The 19,803-nt window shown below is 43.2% G+C and overlaps 1 protein-coding gene across 2 annotated transcripts in view; it reads right to left on the minus strand.

The window, feature by feature from the left end:
- LOC132834396 (protein unc-13 homolog A-like) overlaps positions 1-19,803 on the minus strand; it is a 575,505-nt gene that overhangs the window by 503,657 nt on the left and 52,045 nt on the right. For both annotated transcript variants that reach the window (XM_060853271.1, XM_060853270.1), the window contains exons 3-5: positions 10,366-10,465; positions 7,151-7,268; positions 3,361-3,484 (exon numbers count right to left, since the gene is read on the minus strand). In XM_060853271.1, the coding sequence (XP_060709254.1) occupies positions 3,361-3,484; positions 7,151-7,268; positions 10,366-10,465 (342 nt within the window). The remainder of the gene's footprint in view (positions 1-3,360; positions 3,485-7,150; positions 7,269-10,365; positions 10,466-19,803) is intronic.

The raw sequence follows: 19,803 nt of genomic DNA on the forward strand, positions 1-19,803 counted from the left end.
CCTTCCCTTCATCACACTTTGTTCTATTTTGCTTCTGTGAAGCATCTTGGAATGTGTTATTCCATTTAAGATGCTGTATAAATTAAAGCTGTGGAAAGGTCAGAAGTGCAGATGTCACTGAAGACTGCAGAATGTTCAGTCCCATTCACAACTCCTCAGATATACAAGCAGCCCACATACAGGCCATGGACAGTGTTGCAGGCTTGGGTTGATGTGAGAAGAATGCATTTGTCATAGAGGTGCCAGGTAACAAATAAATCCAACAGGCAACATTCAAATGACATTAGCATTACTGAAAGCCCCACTGTCACGTGGATCACCAATGCTCAAAGAATTAACAAAAACAACCATATGAAGATTGCTGCTACAAGAACAGATCAGGTGCTGGGTTTTCTGCAGTGATTAACTTACTTTTTGATTTCACAAGGCCAGTCCACTATCAGGGATGCGACAGGATGAGTTCAGCTTCAACAACAGTCAAAAAGCACTACTCCATTAAAAATTGCTCACTTGTGTGGCAATCCCTCCCAACACCTGCAACATTTAGTACCTCACCACCAGTGCACAGGGGCAGCAATGTGTAGCCATCTGAAAGATGCACTGCCACCATTCACTCCCAAGGTTTCTTCAACAGCACCATCCAAACTCACAAGGGCCACTATCTAGAAGAGTAAGCCCAGACGGATGCTACTGACAGGTTCCCTCAAGTCAGGTATCATCCTGACTGGGAATTATATCACTGTCAAATTCTGGCGCTCCTTTCCTAACAATGAGTTTCAAGAAGGCACCCTGCCACCATCTTCTCGAAGGCAATGAAGTTTGAACAATAGACGTGGGTTTTGCCAGCAGTACCTGCATCTCCTGAATAAATAAAGAGAAGATTCTGTTATGTATGACTGTCTTACTGAGAAGTGAAAGGCGTTACTTATGTCTGTCCTCTCAACAATTGAATGCTCATCTTCAGAGAGACAATTGAAAAGACATGAACACTGGTTCAAGTCAAAGTGGGGTTCTTGTACTATAATAGATTAAGGAAAGTTTGAGAATCTCCTACAAAATTAAGGCACTCCAATGTTATCAGGACTAACTAATACGACTGAACCAGTGAAGTTATGAGCATAAACCTAAACGTATAAAAACATAATTAAATAGTTTTTTTTGACATCTTGAGTGAGAAAACAGAGGGATGCAGCATCCTAAAGCAGATGCTCTTGCCAATAAAGTAAAACAAAATTAAAAGTAATCTGAAATGTTAAGTGCAGTAGTTATCAAATATGCTTAATTTTTTAAAAGGAAGCTCAATGCTTGATGAAAGCATGTTCAACTTTCAAATTTCATAATTAAATGATTACATAGTGTTGAAAGGATAGGTAAAAATATTGTCTACTTTGGTCTCACAACACAGCTTGAGGTACAAATTAGCAAGCTGTCCAGCTTCAGTCGGTGCTTTTCCAATCAGTTAAATTAATACATAAAAAATTACAGGCTAGGAATGTAACTATTTCCTGATCTGCATTCCAGTCAAGCACTAAATGAATCAAAAGTGAAAAGCCTCCTCAAATTAGTTAATCATTCTCAAGAGGTCCTGGCCATTAAATTCCACTTTCTTGGAAAGGAGCAGACAAACGCAATATCAGTTTGCTTAAACAGTCACATTACATTGGTGGATGCACAAACTCAAATTTCAAATGAGTTAGTACTTCAGCTAGAATAGCAAAGAGCGGGAGTTCAGACAACCACCCTAAATGTTCTGCGATGCTAAAGAAAATTTCAACGTGTTTCAGTATTCTAGCCAATCCTTCTTGACTGACTTAATTACCAAGGACTGCAAAATCAATCTGTGACAAAAGAGCCGAGACAGATGCAGAAACAAACAGACGAATAGTACAAAAACATAAATTGCTGAAAAAGTTCAGCAGGTCTGGCAGCATCTTTGGAGAGAAATGAGGGTTAATGCTTTGAATCAAGTGACTCTACCTCGAGACCCTTGAGCTCTGAGGAAAGATAATTAACTCTGATTTCTCTCCAGAAATGCTGCCAGACCTGCTGAGCCTTCTCAGCAATTTTAGTTTCTGATTAATAGCATCCGCAGTTCTTTCAGTTTTCATTTAGATGAATAGTATAACTTGATGTTCAGAGTCACAAAGTTGCTAAGTGACATTAGCTTGAAAGAGCCAAGATTCCAAAATGACGCCATGGCAAGCCATTCAGACATCCACCAGGTTTCTTCAAAGTTTCTGGGCAGAGTTTTCTCCTCCCTGGTGCCATGAGAGTAATGACAAGAGCAATAACAAACTGGGAGTGAACAATAAAGAAAAATCAGATTCTTAACATCGATGTCTTATTTCTCCCTATTTTTTCTTCTAACCTTGAATGATGACATCCATGTATTTGCATCTCATTAAAGCCATAATTTATTTACTTCCCACTTACAATTCTTCTTGCCTCCGCCAAGCCACAAGACAGTGCAAACTCCCGACAGGTAAAAGACAATAGGTACCTTACAGCTGCAGCCCACTCATTGCCTGCCCCATCCAACAAACAATTGCTTCTTCTGACAAATGTCCCTGCATAGACCATGGTCACCAACCCTCTCAACCCTTCATCAAGAGCAAACCACCAGCTTCACAGCATCCTGCTTTTGGACTAATGCAGCCACCAGTGCAGACCTTCAACACTTCACTTTGGAACTCTCACACACCGACAACTTGTATATCTCTGCTATATCCCTGTGTGTACAGGGACAGATATGCATCTACACATAATTTTCTGCGCTGACAGGCATATGTGTACCTTACAGCTCCTCTCTTCCATTACCTTAAAGATCTTGATCAAGTCATTCCTTTCCAGAGTAGACCAAAAGACTGTTCAGCCCTTCCTGGTACTATCCTTGTGAATTTCTTTGGACCTACTCCAATGTCTCTACGTCCATTTTATAATATGAAGATAAGAACTTTGTACAGTTCTCCAAATATGCGCAGACCAAGGTTAAATACAAGTTCAAACAGAACTCAGGTACTTTTTAAAAACACCTCTCTAGAAATATCAATTCCAATAACTTGTCTTCCTGGTTTACATACTCACTACTGAGATGCATCATTCCTTGTAGTCATTTGTGAAGGTGTTCCCCTTGGTGCGTTAACTTCTCTGACTGATTTAGACTCTTGATATCAAATAAACAACGTTATTATTCGACCTCCTCAAAGGTGACAGTGTAAACATATCGATACTAAAAATTGCCTGCCAATTGCATGTCCATTTTGCAAGTTTATTAATATCCCCACCCTTCATGTTAGCTGCAACAATCTGAGTTAGCCAAAGTTCATTGACATCAAAAGGAAAACAATATTCTTCACTCACCAGCAGGTAGTTCAAAGTAGGTATCCAGCAGGATTTTATGGGACGTTGGGTTTTTTGCACCACAAATTTCATCTCCTCTTGTAAGTACTTCAGAATTCAAAATCCACCAAGTCCCAAATCCTTCCTAACAAAACATATGCATAATGTTACAAATCAGCTGATTAATTGTGAGCCTTTCTTTAAGGACAGTTTACCCAGGAAAAGCACAAGGAATTAAAAATATAAAATGCTGGAGGAATTCAAACATGATTCAATGGCTATAGTGTCATCGCTGTAGTATCTCAAATATAAACATATTCAGAAAAGATACTTTATGCAGTTCTAAAAATGTTGCAAGTGACACATTGTAACTTTTCACATGTTGTAGAATGAACCAATGGAGTTTCTTAAGCCTAAACACTTAACCTTTCTAAGTTTTAACATCAAAGTTGCATCAATTTATTTCTTCAATTAGCAATATACTCCTTTCATGAGACAAAAGCTATGACTTGTGTTGTATGCTTTATAAGATCAATGAAAACAACCAAAGTGGGTATTTCATCCCAGTATACATTATTACATTTGAGTGTGAAAAAAGAACAAAGAACTGCGAATGCTTTAGATCTGAAACAAAAGCAGAATTTGCTGGAGAAACACAGCAAATCTGGCAGTGTTGGTAGACAGAAGCCAGAGTTTAGATCAAAGTCTTGCTGGAAAAGCACAGCAGGTCAGGCAGCATCTGAGGAGCAGCAAAATCGTCATTTCAGGCAAAAGCCCTTCATCAGGAATAGAAGCAGGAAGCCTCCAGGGTGGAAAGATAAATGGGGGGGGGTTAACATTAAGTCCAGTGACCCTTCCTCAGAATGAGTCCAGGAGCAGCGCAGAGTGAACGGGCCAATTCCCAGACTCTAAACATTAACTCTGTTTTCTCTCCACAGACTGTTGAGTTTTTCCAGCAATTTCGGTTTCTGCACTATATTTGAGCAACTGGTTTAGGAATATCGTTTGGCTGCTGTTACAGGGCCCACAAACTGCTCCCCTTTCCTTTTCCTATTCTTTATCTCACCTCAAACTGATTATACACCTTACTTTTTTGAGTTAAGGACTTCTCTCACTAACATAATAACATCTTTAACTAATAAAGCCTTCCCACAACTTTTTCCCATATTCCTATCTTTTCAAAAATTCAGATATCCACCAGCATTTCAGTCCCATATTCAGTTCCCATCTGTAGGTCTGTTGGTTATGGATTGCATATTGTATTGGAGAATTAGTCTGTCAATATATAACGTTGATACTCTGTGGTGGAGGAGTGAGCGGGCTGATTCCCAGAGCACTGACAGAGTGAGCGGGCCAATTCCCGGAATGGGAACAGAACAATCGGAGTGAATCCTGAGCAGAGGCTGGCATGTGGAGGTAATGTGGCCTTGTGTTCAGGGGCCTGTGGGCACAGATTCATGTCGGAAAGGGACTGGAACTTCAGTCACTTTACTGTCACTTTCTATTATCATTCTGGACTTTTTAAACTCTGTGTAAAAAGTGAGGTCTGCAGATGCTGGAGATAACAGCTGAAAATGTGTTGCTGGTTAAAGCACAGCAGGTTAGGCAGCATCCAAGGAACAAGAAATTCGACGTTTCGGGCCAGAGCCCTTCATCATCCTGATGAAGGGCTCTGGCCCGAAACGTCGAATTTCCTGTTCCTTGGATGCTGCCTAACCTGCTGTGCTTTAACCAGCAACACATTTTCAGCTTTTTAAACTCTGTGACCATGCTAACCTATTGACTTTTTTAAACTCAGTTCAAAACTTCAAGTATTTGTGCCTAGGTACACAGCACCTAAATCTTGCCGAGTGGGGCCATTTGGAACTCTTCATTGCATTCCTGAGTGCACATGACAAGGTGCGCCATTCTCAAATATAGAAGGCACAAATCTCTCATGCTTGACTTGCACCCATTTTCTAACTTCAATATTTATCGCCTTCACCACCACCGCAGCAGTGTGTACTATCTACAAGATGCAAATCCCTTCCAGGAATCTACAAAAGACATATTACCACAAGACATAGGAGCAAATATTAGGCCATTCAGCCCATCAAGTCTGCTTCACCATTCAATCATGGCTGATAGTTTTCTCATCCCCATGTTCCCACTTTCTGCCCATTACCCTTGATCCTCTTGATACTCAAGAAGCTATCGATCTCAGTTTAAATATAATCAGACATTATGCTCACCCTTTGAGCCACAAAAACGTGTGAACCACCAGAAAGAAGATTTCCGAGATGCACAAGAAGCTTGTTGAGCGGAGGTGTACCTATGGTTCGTGTCTTGTTTGTGTGCAATAATTGAACTCTGCCAACTTAGATTACTCAGAACTTCATGCTCCTCTCTTGGTGAGTTTGTTGGCACAGCAGGCATTGAATTAGGCAGGAGGGTGATTGGGAACAGTGCTGCTGCCTTGATTACGTTGCACCACCAAATTAAGTTGTAGCAGAAATTGAAACCCCTAAATGGGAAATTAATGCCTTCATCATATCACCATATTCATCCTGCAGTGGAAAAGGGACTCCCCATATTGGGCTGCATACTGCTTCCAGGAGATCACAAAGTTCAAAGGCACTCTGTCTGACCGAGAGCCTTTTATTAAGTAAGATTGCCTTAGCACCGAAGGACCACGGGGCTACTCTGTCACTGGAGGGCGCAGGGTAGAGGGTTACCCTGAGGATCAGCACACCATAGGCAAGCGGCGATTCCCAGCCTGGAATCACCCAGGAATCAGCTCACTCACTCTGTCCCTGCTCCGGGAATCGGCCCACTCACTCTGTCCCTGCTCCAGGAATCGGACCACTCACTCTGTCTCCACTCAGAGAGGCTGAGATGGTGGGGTCTCAACCAGCACAGGAATTGAACCCACACTGTTGGCATCACTCTCGCCAACTCAGCTAACCAATCGTTTTTCGGTTCATTACTGCCCAAAGACACAGCTAGTGATTGCTCTGTGATATCAAACACAGGTTACCTTTGGCTGAATTATAAATTTTAGGATAAACAAGCAGGAACGTCTTGGGCAAACGAGATCTCACACTAAAGATCTTTCTGAAAAATCCTTGCATTTCTGTAGCACCATTCATGTCCTCAGACCATTTTGCCCTCAATGAAGTACTTTGGAAGTGCACTTTTGGCTCTAATGCAGAAGTGTGACAACCAATTTCTACACACGAGCTCCCACGACAGCAATATGATGATGACCTGATAGTCTGATTTTGTGATGGATTAATATTGGCCAAGACACAGAAGATAATACTCTGCTCTTCCTTAAAACAGGATCTGAGAGGAATGACAAAACACAACACCTTCAACTGTGTTTCACATTCTCAATACTAAAAATTATAATATTTGTCTTGATGAGAGGCACAATGGCTCAGTGTTTAGCGCTGTTGTCTCAAAGCACCAGGGACTCGGGTTCGATTCCAGCCTCAAGTGTCTGTCTGTGCACATTCTCCCTGCGTCTGCGAGGGTTTCCAGCTGGTGCTCTGCTTTCCTCCCACAGTCCAAAGATATGCAGGTTAGGGTGGATTGGTCATGCTCAATTGCCCATTGCGTTCAGGGATGTGCAGGTTAGGTGCATTGGCCATGGGAAAAGCTGGATTACAGGGATAGGGTAGGGAGGTGGTCTGGGTGGGATGCACTTCACGGAATCAGTGCCTGCACCCATCACCATAGTGATTCTATGAATTCTTGGAATGGAACTTGAACTCACAATCTTAAAATTCAAACACAAGCCATTCCTCAGTTAAATAAAAATCAAACTTACGTCCATTGCATGTTCAATTTTTTTGAGTGGAATCCATGCAGTTCCCAGGAGTGTGTCCCATATCAAACCTTTGTCCCATACTTCAACAACAAGGCCCTTCCTTAAATCATTTATTTCACTGTAAGAGAAAAGCAGCTTCCTTAAATCATGTGGCGATAACACATCACGTTGTAATTAATTGACCTATTTCCTTTCGATAAGTAGAAAGAAAATACAAAGGCATAAAAAACAGATTCCTGAACATTAGTAATTACTCTTTTACTGTTGTATGGAACATCATCAGACCAAAAGACTACAAAGAAAAGTAACAAAAGGAAATTCTCTTATCGCTATTACTCAAGTGAATTGCAATGAGGAAAATGTAAATTAAAAACAAAATTCCATATCCATCAGATTAATTTGTCAGATTTCTCACACACCTATCCTTCAAAATCCTATTGCACTTAACTATTTTGCAAAACTTTGAACAATGATCAAGGGAAGCATTTTCTGTATTCAGACCCTGCACCATAGCACAAGTGTTGAGTTGTTGCAGTAATGCACAAAGTTAGGTAAACCATGGATATTGACGTGGCCTTGGATATTAATTACACGGAGTATCCTCTTTTAAAGCCAGTTTTGGCTTAGTTGATTCACCCTGGGATAGCTGGCAGTCAATCCAGAGGCAAGAATTCTAGCCAGTCCTTTCAGGAACAGGATAGATGTACGTTGGCCTAGCATACCAAAGGACTCGAGTAGCCGTGAATTGAAGAACCTTGAGGGTCAATGTTATTCTGCATTCTATTAGCAGAATTGTTAGTTGGACAGCAGTACGAAAATGATCAGCAGATTGTATTTCAGAGAATGTTTGCAGCAGATCAGAAACCCTTTGAAATATTTTAAACATATTTAACATATATCATCACTTAATGTTTGTCCTTTTCATTCGTGCAAATAAATGATGTGGATCAAACAGGGGGAGATTTCTGCAATTTTTCCTGGATTTTGATAGGATTCAGGCGAGGATATTTTGCCATCCACCTCATACGTTCATTTCAGGTGGCCGAACTAAACGATATACCTGGAGACAATATTCTGTTACCCAAACAGATGGAATTGTTAGCATCCACGGTGTTGGTGCCCTGCACTGAGATACAGTTTGTTTTTTTTTCAAAGTCAAAACAAACCATTGCAGTGGACGTGGTTATCTGTGACCAAGCAGCCTCGAGGAGCAGAAAATCATGTTTCGTATTTTCCAGAGGGTTTCCAAGGTAACTGCACAGTGTATGCAGTTATAATATGTCTCATCGGCACATCTGTGTAAGCTCATAAGAGCTAAAATGGATTTTAAGGGGTATTTTATCGGAAGAAGGTGAGATAGGCAAACATGTATGTTGAGGATATTCCAGAGTTTAGGTCATAGACAACTGAAGAAATGGCTTCCCAATACAACAGCAATTAAACCTGGGAATGCTCAACAGGCTAGAATCAGAGGACCACAGTAAAGCAGGTGGATGTCCACAATTCTGGCAACGACCGACTTTCCACTGGATTTTCCACTGTTGTCATGCCAACACATGCATCCTGTGTCCTAGTAAACACAGCACCAGTCACACAGGCAGGACAAGTCTGCAGTCACATATAGTGACTGATGGTTGGCTCTCTATCTGCAGCGATACCACCGCGAGTGGGGTTTGTAAGACTCTCTGGGTTGTTATGATCACAGATATTGTACTAAATCAAAACCAAAATCCTGCAAGTTTGCTGGAGATCAGAAACTAAAACAGCAAACACCGGAGAACCCCAGCAGGTCTGGCAGCATTCTCGTGGGGATTCATTTTGATTCAAAATCTTATTTTGGTTTCTGTCTCCACAAATGCTGCCAAACCCACTGAGTTCCTACAGCACTTTCTGTTTCAACTTGGTTGAATAATTAAAATCTTGAATCAACTCAATGTTGAGACCCAAGGCCAGCCATAAAATAAACAATGAAATCAGCATGCAGTTGCAAGCTGCAATTACCAAGAAAACTCTGGGAAAAAATCAGCCCAATGGATCAGAGACCATAAGCAAGGATCATGGTGAAATTGACAAGCGGATTATTAAACAAAGCAATATTGTGGAAGAGAAATTGACCAGAGGGCAGAAGTGAGTACTGCAGATGCTGGAGATTAGAGCCAAGATTGGAATGGTGCTGGAAAAACACAGCAGATCAGGCAGCATCTGAAAATCGATGTTTCGGGCAAAGCCCTTCATCAGGACAGAACTGATTCCCTGCACAAATGGCCAAAATGCTCTTCTAGAGGATTTTTTTTGTATTTCCCATCCGCGCGACGATGTGTAAATGTCACTTTTCCTGGCATTCAGGTGTGTCCATTGTGTTCCTCCTGCGAGCGAAGTCTTTCAGGGTCCCTCTTTGTTTATACGGTACTGGTTTCAATGGGAAGCGAGCCTGCCCTTAAGGTATTGGGTTGTACAGCATTTTCAAAACCTGCTGTAAACAACTTGCTCATTTTTATATCCTCAGGCTACACCACATTCAAGTGTAGGTCAATGTAACAACAGCAAGTTAACTCATAAATCCGGTTCCAATCCAATTCCCATGTACAATAAACCGATGCAGAGAGCGAGATTATCAAGGAGGATGTCTCATACCGCCGAGTCCCATATAAAAGTTGCAACCTGAGGGGTTGGATTGTTAAAGAAAAATTGCAGGATGCTCTTGCCACTCCATCCAACTGAGTATTCATCCTTTACAGCTAAAAGACCAGCAAAGATTGCCACAATTTTCACAAACTGACTTCAAAAGGAAGCCGGTGATGGATATAAGCTCGGATATGCTCAACAACATCTAGCAGAAGCAACAGAAGTGATGGCACATGACATCACTTGACTCTGAGAGGAGAAAATGAGGACTGCAGGTGCTGGAGATCAGAGTCAAGAGTGTGGTACTGGAAAAGCACAGCAGGTCAGGCAGCACCCGAGGAAGAGTAGAGTCGACGTTTCAGGCATAAGATTCGGGCGTAAACTTCCTGATGAAGGGCATGTGCCCAAACCATAGACTCTCCTGCTCCTCAGCTGCTGCCTGACCTGCTGTGCTTTTCCAGCACTTGACTCTTGCCAACTATGTTCAAGCTGACCACATCAGTGTGGTGTAACTGCAGTCTGTACCTGGATGCTGCATACTGGCGTGATCAGGTACAATAGAACAATTAAAAAAAGTATTTTCAACTTACAACATGTAATCTTGTTCCCAGCAGGGTTCATTTCCTCGCCTGGTCACTGTAGTGCTTCTCAAATTTTGAACCTTCAGAACCACGTAAGTATTAAATTTGTCTGTAAAGTGAAAAAAAATTAGTTGCACTACATTGTAAAATTATTCTGCTGTACTAGATTACATAAAACATTAAAAATGTACAATCAAACCTCCTGTGGTGTTCATAAAGATAAAAATAAAGTAACAAAACCAGTCATGCTCTCTGAAGAGTTAGAGATTCCTGTTGTGAAGGGGTGAGATAGGGACAAAAGATCAGAGTTAATATTTCAGGTCAACAGTCTTTTATCTGTTTCCATTCTACAGATGTTGCCTGACCTAATCGTTTTTTTTTTCTGATCTCACATTTTACTGCACAATGTGCATTGCTTATCTACACCAGCGCACACCAGAATGGAGTGGTGCCAATAATTCAAAAATGTAAGTTAAAACCCTGAAAGAATTGTGGATTCTGGAAGTCAGAAACACAAACAGAAATTGCTGGAAACGCTCAGCAGGTCTGGCAGTGTCTGTGGAGAGAAATCAGAGTTAACGTTTTGGATTGAGTGACCCTTCCTCAGAATTATAAAATGTAACTCAAAAATGCAAGTTAACTAATTGGGATTCTTGGTTAATAGTTGGAATTGACTGAAGAGCTGACTTGATAGATACGGCAATTTGTAGTGACTTAAAATCTCCCTATTTGTGATTTTTTTCACTGAAAACACAGCAGGAAAAGCACTTCAATCTTGAGCCAACTTCTTTACCATCACTTCAGGATGACAATAATCTGTGTTTTAGACAATGACAGAGGCACCCATGGACAGAAAGGATTGTGGGATATCAGGGATTCCCGTTGTTGTGATGTCAGATAATGTGAATTTTATTATATTTTGACTCAAAGGTAAAATGTATCAAATAGGATTAGATTACTTACAGTGTGGAAACAGGCCCTTCGGCCCAACAAGTCCACACCAACCCGCCGAAGCACAACCCACCCAGACCCATTCCCCTACACCTAATACTACGGGCAATTTAGCCAGGCCAATTCACCTAACCTGCACATGTTTGGATTGTAGGAGGAAACCGGAGCACCCGGATGAAACCCACGCAGACACGGGGAGAATGTGCAAACTCCACACAGAGAGTCGCCTGAGGCGGGAATTGAACCCGGGCCTCTGGCGCTGTGAGGCAGCAGTGCTAACCACTGTGCCACCGTGCCGCCCAATGCATGTAGTTACAGTGTCTGCTGTGCTAATCAGTAACAACTCACTTACGTAGCACCTTGAACATAGTGATATATTTGGTCCAAATAGTAGGTTTGAAGGTGTATCTTAAAAGAAGAATGAGAGATAGAGAGGGTGGGAGGTTTAGAGAAGGTATTGAAGATCCTAGGGTTGAAGTAACTCAAGGTAGCATTCCAATGGTGCAGCCGTTAAAACAGAGGATCCTCAAGAGGTCAGAATTGGAAGACTGCAGTTATCATGCAGGATTGCAGGCTCTAGGAGATTGAATTTAGTGAAAGACAAGGCCATGTAGGCATTGAAAACAAGATTAAGAATTTGAATGATAGGACTGCAGGGAATTTGGAGATTTGCACTCAGTTTCAGCTTGGGCTGCAATATTAAATGAATTATGAACTCCATCTAATACTGCACAGGGCAATGCAGCAAAGGCATGTAGGAAGAGCAACTGTATCCTAAGAAAGGTAAGTTCACAGATTTTCCATCACATCTACATTCCTTTATTGTACTCGCAAGAATTTTATAACTTTGCCTGCACCTGAGATGCTACTTATGTTGCCAAATAGCATTTGATGAAGCAATGGCATTTATTGCTTGTCCCGATTTGCTCAGAGGGAAGTTAAGAGTCAACAACCTTGCTGTGGGTCTGGAGTTACATGTAGGCCAGACCTGGTAAGGATGGCAATTTCCTTCCCTAAAGAACATTTGTGGACCAGATGGGTTTTTCTGACAATTGACAATAGCTTCATGGTCATCAGTTTTATTAAATGTTTATTGAATTCAAATTCCACCATCTGGTGTGTCAGGATTCGAACATAGGCCCCATAATCCATGGGTCTCTGGATTAACAGTCTAGCAACATTACCACTAGGCCATTGTCTCTCCATATTCATAATGCAGCAATTAACATAACAGTGGAGCTCTGACGGATATATTTTGTGAGTATTCTTGTGCATATTTTAAGAAAGTGTACACTTTAGAAAACCTGTGCACTTTTCCAGACCTGAAACGTTAACCCTGCTTTCTCTCTACATATGCTGCCTGACCTGCTAAGTTTTCCCAGCAATTTCTTGGTATTTCTGATTTCCAGCATTTGCAGTTCTTTGGATTTTTTTTTGTTTTACGAAATGTGCAAATGTTTGTGAGCAATACTAAAGGAACAACACATACTAGCATGTTTAAAGAGGAAATGTTGCTTTTATTGGATTTCTATCCACATATTATGGTTTTGTGAAATATGTGTTACTTGCCCTTATTGGCTGGTGCATCAAATCAGACAGGAGGACGACGCACCATGCTGGAGGTGAACTAGAAAGGCCATCTCACTAATTACGCAGATGATGCAGCCAGGTTTACAGACCCAAGCATTGGGGAAGCTGATGGGGACAGATTTTATCAATACACCTGACAGTTCAGGCAAAACACTGCATCAAAGATTGTCCTTGACATTACCAAGTTGTTCAGTTTCAGAACACGAGTTTTTGAGAGCCATGGATTTCACTTTTAGCCAACAAACATTACCTTTGAAGAAAAACCTGCTCCTCTCCTACAGGAGCAGGGTGCTGAAAGAATAGAGGCAAGCAAAAGTTATTCAACCGCAACAATTGAGGGAGAAATTAAATCGGGCACAAACTGAGAAAAGGTAAACATTTCATTTAAAACTGAGCAACATTTCCTCTTTAAACATACTAGCAGAACACAGAAACGGAAAGGAAAGCAGACACTTCCGCTTTACAAAATCTGCAAATGCTGGAAATCTTAAATGAAAACAGGAATTGCAGGTGAAATTCAGCAGGTCTGGCAGCTTCTGCAGAGAGAAGGCAGAGTCAGTGTTTCAAGTCTAGTGACCCTTCCTCAGAACTGACAGTAACTAGGAAAAGATGGTACATGTGCTGAAGGGGACTGGGGGAGGAGAAGGGGGGAAAAGAGTGAGTGGATAGGTGGAGATGGAGCCAGAGAGAGAGAGACAGACAGACAGACAGACAGACAGAGACAGAGAGAGAGAGAGAGAAAGACAAAAGGGATGGATAATGGAGAGCCAAGGAGAATGAGAATTTAATAAGTAAATGCAAATGAGTTGGCTGTGATAAAGGAAGCAGCCCATGTCACGGTCAGGGACTGTGGTGTAGGGGAGTAAAGGATAGAGAAGATGATGTTCAGATTCTGAAATTGAATTTGATAATGGGCCTGAAGGCTGTAGAGTCCCCAAGTGGAAACTGAGGTGCTGTTCTTCCAACTTAGACTGGGCCTCACTCAAGCACTGCACCAGACCTGAGACAGAGCTGATGGCCAGAGAACATGCTGGGGTGTTGAAATGGCAGACAACTGGAAACTCGGGGTCATCTTTGCAGAGTGAACATAGGTGCTCCATAAAGTGGTCTCGTGACCTGTGTTTCATCTTCCTAGGAGAAAGTGAGGACTGCAGATGCTGGAGATCAGAGCTGAAAAATGTGTTGCTGGAAAAGCGCAGCAGGTCAGGCAACATCCAAGGAGCAGGGTAATCAACGTTTCGGGCATAAGCTCTTCTTTAGGAATGAGGAAGGTACACTGGCAGCTACACTGGCACCACCTCCCCACCTTTTCCTCCGCTACATTGATGACTGTATTGGCGCTACCTCGTGCTCCCACGAGGAGGTTGAACAGTTCATACACTCTACTAACACCTTCCACCCTGACCTCAAATTTACATGGACCGTCTCAGACTCCTCCCTCCCCTTCCTAGACCTCTCCAGTTCTATCTCAGGCTAGCGACTCAACACGGACATTTACTATAAACCGACCGACTCCCACAGCTACCTAGACTACACCTCCTCCCACCCTGCCCCCTGTAAAAACACCATCCCATATTCCCAATTCCTTCACCTCCGCTGCATCTGCTCCCAGAAGGACCAATTCCAATACCAAACAACCCAGATGGCCTCCTTCTTCAAAGACCGCAATTTCCCCTCAGACGTGGTTGACGATGCTCTCCACTGCATCTCCTCCACTTCCCCCTCCTCCGCCCTTGAGCCCCGCCCCTCCAATCACCACCAGGACAGAATCCCACTGGTCCTCACCTACCACCCCACCAACCTCCAGATACATCGTATCATCCATCGTCATTTCCGGCACCTCCAAACAGACCCCACTACCAGGGATATATTTCCCTCCCCTCCCCTCCCCTATCAGCATTCCGGAATGACCACTCCCTCCGCGACTCCCTTGCCAGGTCCACACCCCCCACCAACCCAACCTCCACTCCCTGCACCTTCCCCTACAACTGCAAGAAATGCAAAACTTGCGCCCACACCTCCCCCCCTCACTTCCCTCCAAGGCCCCAAGGGATCCTTCCATATCCGCCAAAAATTCACCTGCACCTCCACACACATCATTTACTGCATTCGCTGCACCCGATGTGGCCTCCTATACATTGGGGAGACAAGCCACTTACTTGCGGAACACTTCAGAGAACACCTCTGGGACACCTGCACCAACCAACCCAACCGCCCCGTGGCGGAACACTTAGACTCCCCCTCCCACTCTGCCAAGGACATGCAGGTCCTTGGCCTCCTCCATCGCCAGACCATGGCAACACAACGCCTGGAGGAAGAGCACCTCATCTTCCGCCTAGAACCCTCCAACCACAAGGGATGAATGCAGATTTCTCCAGCTTCCTCATTTCCCCTCCCCACACCTTATCTCAGTCCCAACCCTCGGACTCAGTACCGCCTTCTTGACCTGCAATCTTCTTCCCGACCTCTCCGCCCTCACCCCCTCTCTGGCCTATTGCCCTCAACTTAACCTCCTTCCATCTATTGCATTCCCAATGTCCCTCCCCCAAGTCCCTCCTCCCTACCTTTTATCTTAGCCTGCTTGGCACACCTTGCTCATTCCTGAAGAAGGGCTTACGCTCGCAATGTCAATTCTCCTGCTCCTTGGATGCTGCCTGACCTGCTGCGCTTTTCCAGCAGCACATTTTTCAGCTTTCATCTTCCTAGTGCAGGAAATATGCGGGGCACAGTTAACAGTCCTGTCAGCCGCAGTGCAGAGGAACCTTCGTCTGAGGGAAAAGGTGGACATTTCAGAAGGTGGCACCATCAGAACAGATGTGATGGAGATAGAAATACTGGGAGAATGGGATGGTGTCTTTACAGGAGACAGGATATGAGGATGCACAGTCCGGGTAACTGTGGGAGTTGATGAGTTTGTGGGGGATTATCGGTGGCTAGTCTATCTCCAGAAATGGAAACAGCGACATTGAGAAAGGAAAAGGAGGAAGTGAATGAGAGTGCGGTGGAAATTGGAAACAAAAGTGTTGGAGTTTTCCAATTCTGAATGAGATGGGGAGAAACACCGATGAGGTCATCAATATACCAGAGAAAAAGAGTTGTGGGAAATACCAGAGCAGGACTGGAACCAGGAATGGTCCTTGTACCCCACAAAGAGACAGGCATATGGTGACACAGTTTTGATCTGAAGAGAATGAGAAGAATTACAGGAGAAGCCATTTGAAGTGAGGACAAGCTCAGCCAGAGGAGGGTGAAGATAGTGCAGGCGTTCTTTCCGGGAAGGATATAGACCATCCTGACGTGGGGGTGAGGGTGTAAAGGCATTGCACATTCATGGTGAACAAGGAGGTAGCTGGTGCCTGCGAACTAGAAATTTTGAAACTGATGTAAAGTGTCAGTGGAATCATTAATATAAGAGACAAGGGACTGAATAAGTAAAGAAAATGTCCTTTATCCACCTCCACAATCGAGGTCTTGTCATGACTTGGGCTGCTTTCAGCACAGCCAACCCACTTTCACCTACTCGTCACCTGTCCCTTTGTTTGTCAACCTGTCATTCTCTCTCTCTGGGCTCAATCTCTGCCAATCTGCTCACTCCTCTTTCCCCTCCTCAGCACATATATCGCCTTTCCCTAGGTACTCTCAGTTCTCATGAAGGGTCACTGGATTCAGAGCTTTGCATCTACAGATGCTACCAGACCTGCCAAGCTTCTCCAGCAATTTCAGGTTTTGTTTCTGAAAGTTCTAATGCCTGGCTGCTGACTGACGAAGACAATACTGTAAGAGTTTGCATTTACATTGCATCTTTCATAATTGGCAAAGTCCCGAAAATGATTTACAGGCAACTCAGTGCTTCCGAAGTGCAGTCACTGTTAGTATTGTTGGAAACTCAGTAGGCAAGTGTACCCAGTCAATAAGAAGTTAATGACCACATAAACTGTTTCAGTGATTGCTGTCTAAAAGCAAAATAATGGCCAGAGAGAGAGGGAACTTCACTGCTCCTCTTAACATAGGCACTGAAAACAAAGCAAAGCAAACTTGAAATGGATGCAGTAATTGTCTTTAATTGCATTTAAATCCAATATTTACAATTATAATCATGAGATCAATCACAATATTGTTTTTAAATTGTTCAACAGTCCTTAAAAAATTTAATTTATATGTTTCAATGTTTTGAAATGAAATTTCAGAAACAATGGTTTTCAGTTCTGCCTTTCAGATTATATTATTTTGCCCAGAAAGTAATGTTTTTATTTGGTCTGAAATCCACACAGGCCCTGATGATTCAGATATGCCACACAAGCCAAGTCAAGTCTAATATGAAATGATCGGTGCTTTAACAATTAGGACATTTAACTATAAGAAAATAAATTCTGCTCCATTCAAGATGAGCTACTCAATTAAGCCTAATGGGATTTACCACCACTCAAGTCAATTGTGCCTTTCTCATTGAATGGACAGCCATGCCACTGCTATAGAATTGTTCACCCAGATGCTATCATTGCTCACCATGTAACAGAAAAGCACCAAGAATGAAGACAAATGAATTTCGCACAACCAAGTAGATTTCTTAATCATTTATTTGATTTTTTTGGAAGTTCCAACAGTAGATCTTCATTCAAGTGTGCACTTTTTGCCCACTGGGTGGCACCAAATCCTATTCTCCACAGGTTTGAGTTCATACCACCACAAAAATGTGTAATCTACTGAAGAAGCATTGTGAAAATTATTCCTGAAAAATCTCTCTCTCCTAGCTTCCCATCAGTAGCAGCTGTTTTCCTATCAGTAATCAAATGCCAACAGCAAGTCTCACTATCACCAGCATGCAACGCTGGCAGGAGTGGTACGTTTGTGGATCAATGGAACCATAAATAGAACATGAGTTAGAGAGAAGGGTAAACCTGAAGAGGGAATACTTGATTGTCGGTCCCTCAGCTCCCCCACAGTCTTAGACTGCCTCCCCTAGCTCCCCACTTTGGGTGACCTGACCTGCTCTCAAAGGGACAACACACATCCAACTACACACATAACCTCCCCTCCCCCTTTATTTCAATGCTCTCCTATTAACACATACCACATCCATCAATTAAACTACTTTACGGGCATTGTAATCTATATACATCATCAGGAATATTTTAAAAAAGGAGCATGGAAAGATTAAAAAAAGCCTATTCCACAGTCTACAATGACATGATCAGTCTCTCAGAAGGGATAATGAATCCTCCAGGATTGCATCCTCATCTCAGGAAGCTTTCTCTGTGTGGTCTTCCAGACTTTCAGCAGCTCCTGTTATTCTGCAGGAACGTTCCTCTCAGACTGTCGTTGCCCTGTGATGCTGCTGTTGCCTCCTCCCTGACTCAGTTGGCCCCAATGGTCCCAGCTGAACCGGCTCGATATCCTGAGGGACAGCCCCACCATTGGTGAGTTGTGAATGACTAGCTGGTCTGTAGATCTCCTCCAGACCAGTTCGTCCCTGGTCTGTACCACATATAACAACGATCCTGTTTAAGGCATCATTACTGCTGGGATCTATTTCTCCCCAGATTACAATTCCGGACTAACACGTTCTCTCCTGTTTGGATCGTGAGATTCTCCTCCTTCTGGTCATCTGGCATTCTTGATTTCGCTCTACCTCCATCTTCAGGCCGCAGTACGTCAAACATGTTCTCAGCTGAATCACAGAATCCTTGCAGTGCAGAAAGAGAACATTCAGCCCATTGGGTCTGCACCACCCCTCGCAGACCAGCACCCGTGGGCAGCACGGTGGCCCAGTGGTTAGCACTGCTGCCTCACAGCAATTCCCGCCTCAGATGACTCTCTGTGTGGAGTTTGCACATTCTCCCTGTGTCTGCGTGGGTTTCCTCCAGGTGCTCCAGTTTCCTCCCACAATCCAAAAATGTGCAGGTTAGGTGAATTGGGCATGCCAAATTGCCCGTAGTGTTCGGTGAAGGGGTAAATGTAGGAGTATGGGTCTGGGTGGTATACACTTCGGCGGGTCGGTGTGGACTTGTTGGGCCGAAGGGCCTGTTTCCACACTGTAAGTAATCTAATCTAATCACCCACTCCTTGTAACCCTGCATTTAGCATGGGCAATCCACCTAACCTGCACATATTCAGACTGTGGGAACACAAAAAGGAAACCCACACTGACATGGGGAGAACATGCACACAGGGTATAATCAAACTTGATCCTTAGTGCTGTGATGCAGCAATGGTAACACTGAGCCACCATACCGCCCTGAACGTATTCTGGCAAGCACTGGGTCATCTATCCCAACATCAACATGGGAGGAGGGAGACCAACATGAACTCGTCACATCAATCCCCAGCCCTCATGCTCTCTTTTCGAATTTCACAATGTAAGGAACAGGAACGTGGCAGAATCAAGTTTCCTCACCCTCTTCCAAATCAAGTGACACAGGTCTCTTCTCAAGCCTGGGAACTTGGAGATTGTTCTATTTATTATTCTGTGTAGGTTCCATCAAGCCCACAGTGATCTGACATGGATTTATATATCTACCTTTCTGGCTTAAGAGTGAATTGTTGAGTAAACGTATTTTGTGTTTATTGACTTTAATAAGTTTATTGCATTGCAACAAGTTATTACGGGTTACATGATCTACATTAATACAGTCCTGTCGACCCTTCTTAGCAACATTTAGGGGCTAGTGCTAAAGCTGAGGGAGGTGTTGAGGATCAAAGGTCTGTTTCTGTACTGTACATCTCTACGTCTCATGGACTAGTCAAGGAATTATATCTCTCAGAATGTCCCAGACACCACTATCATCATCCCTGGATATGTCCTGTCCCATCCAGGCCCAGTTCAGTGGCGAACAGTCAGGAGGGAGTTACCCTGGGAATTCTCAACATTGACTCTGGATCCCATGAAGTCTCATGGCTTCAGGTTAA

The sequence above is a fragment of the Hemiscyllium ocellatum genome, chromosome 39 (assembly GCF_020745735.1).
Source record: "Hemiscyllium ocellatum isolate sHemOce1 chromosome 39, sHemOce1.pat.X.cur, whole genome shotgun sequence".
NCBI lineage: Eukaryota > Metazoa > Chordata > Chondrichthyes > Orectolobiformes > Hemiscylliidae > Hemiscyllium > Hemiscyllium ocellatum.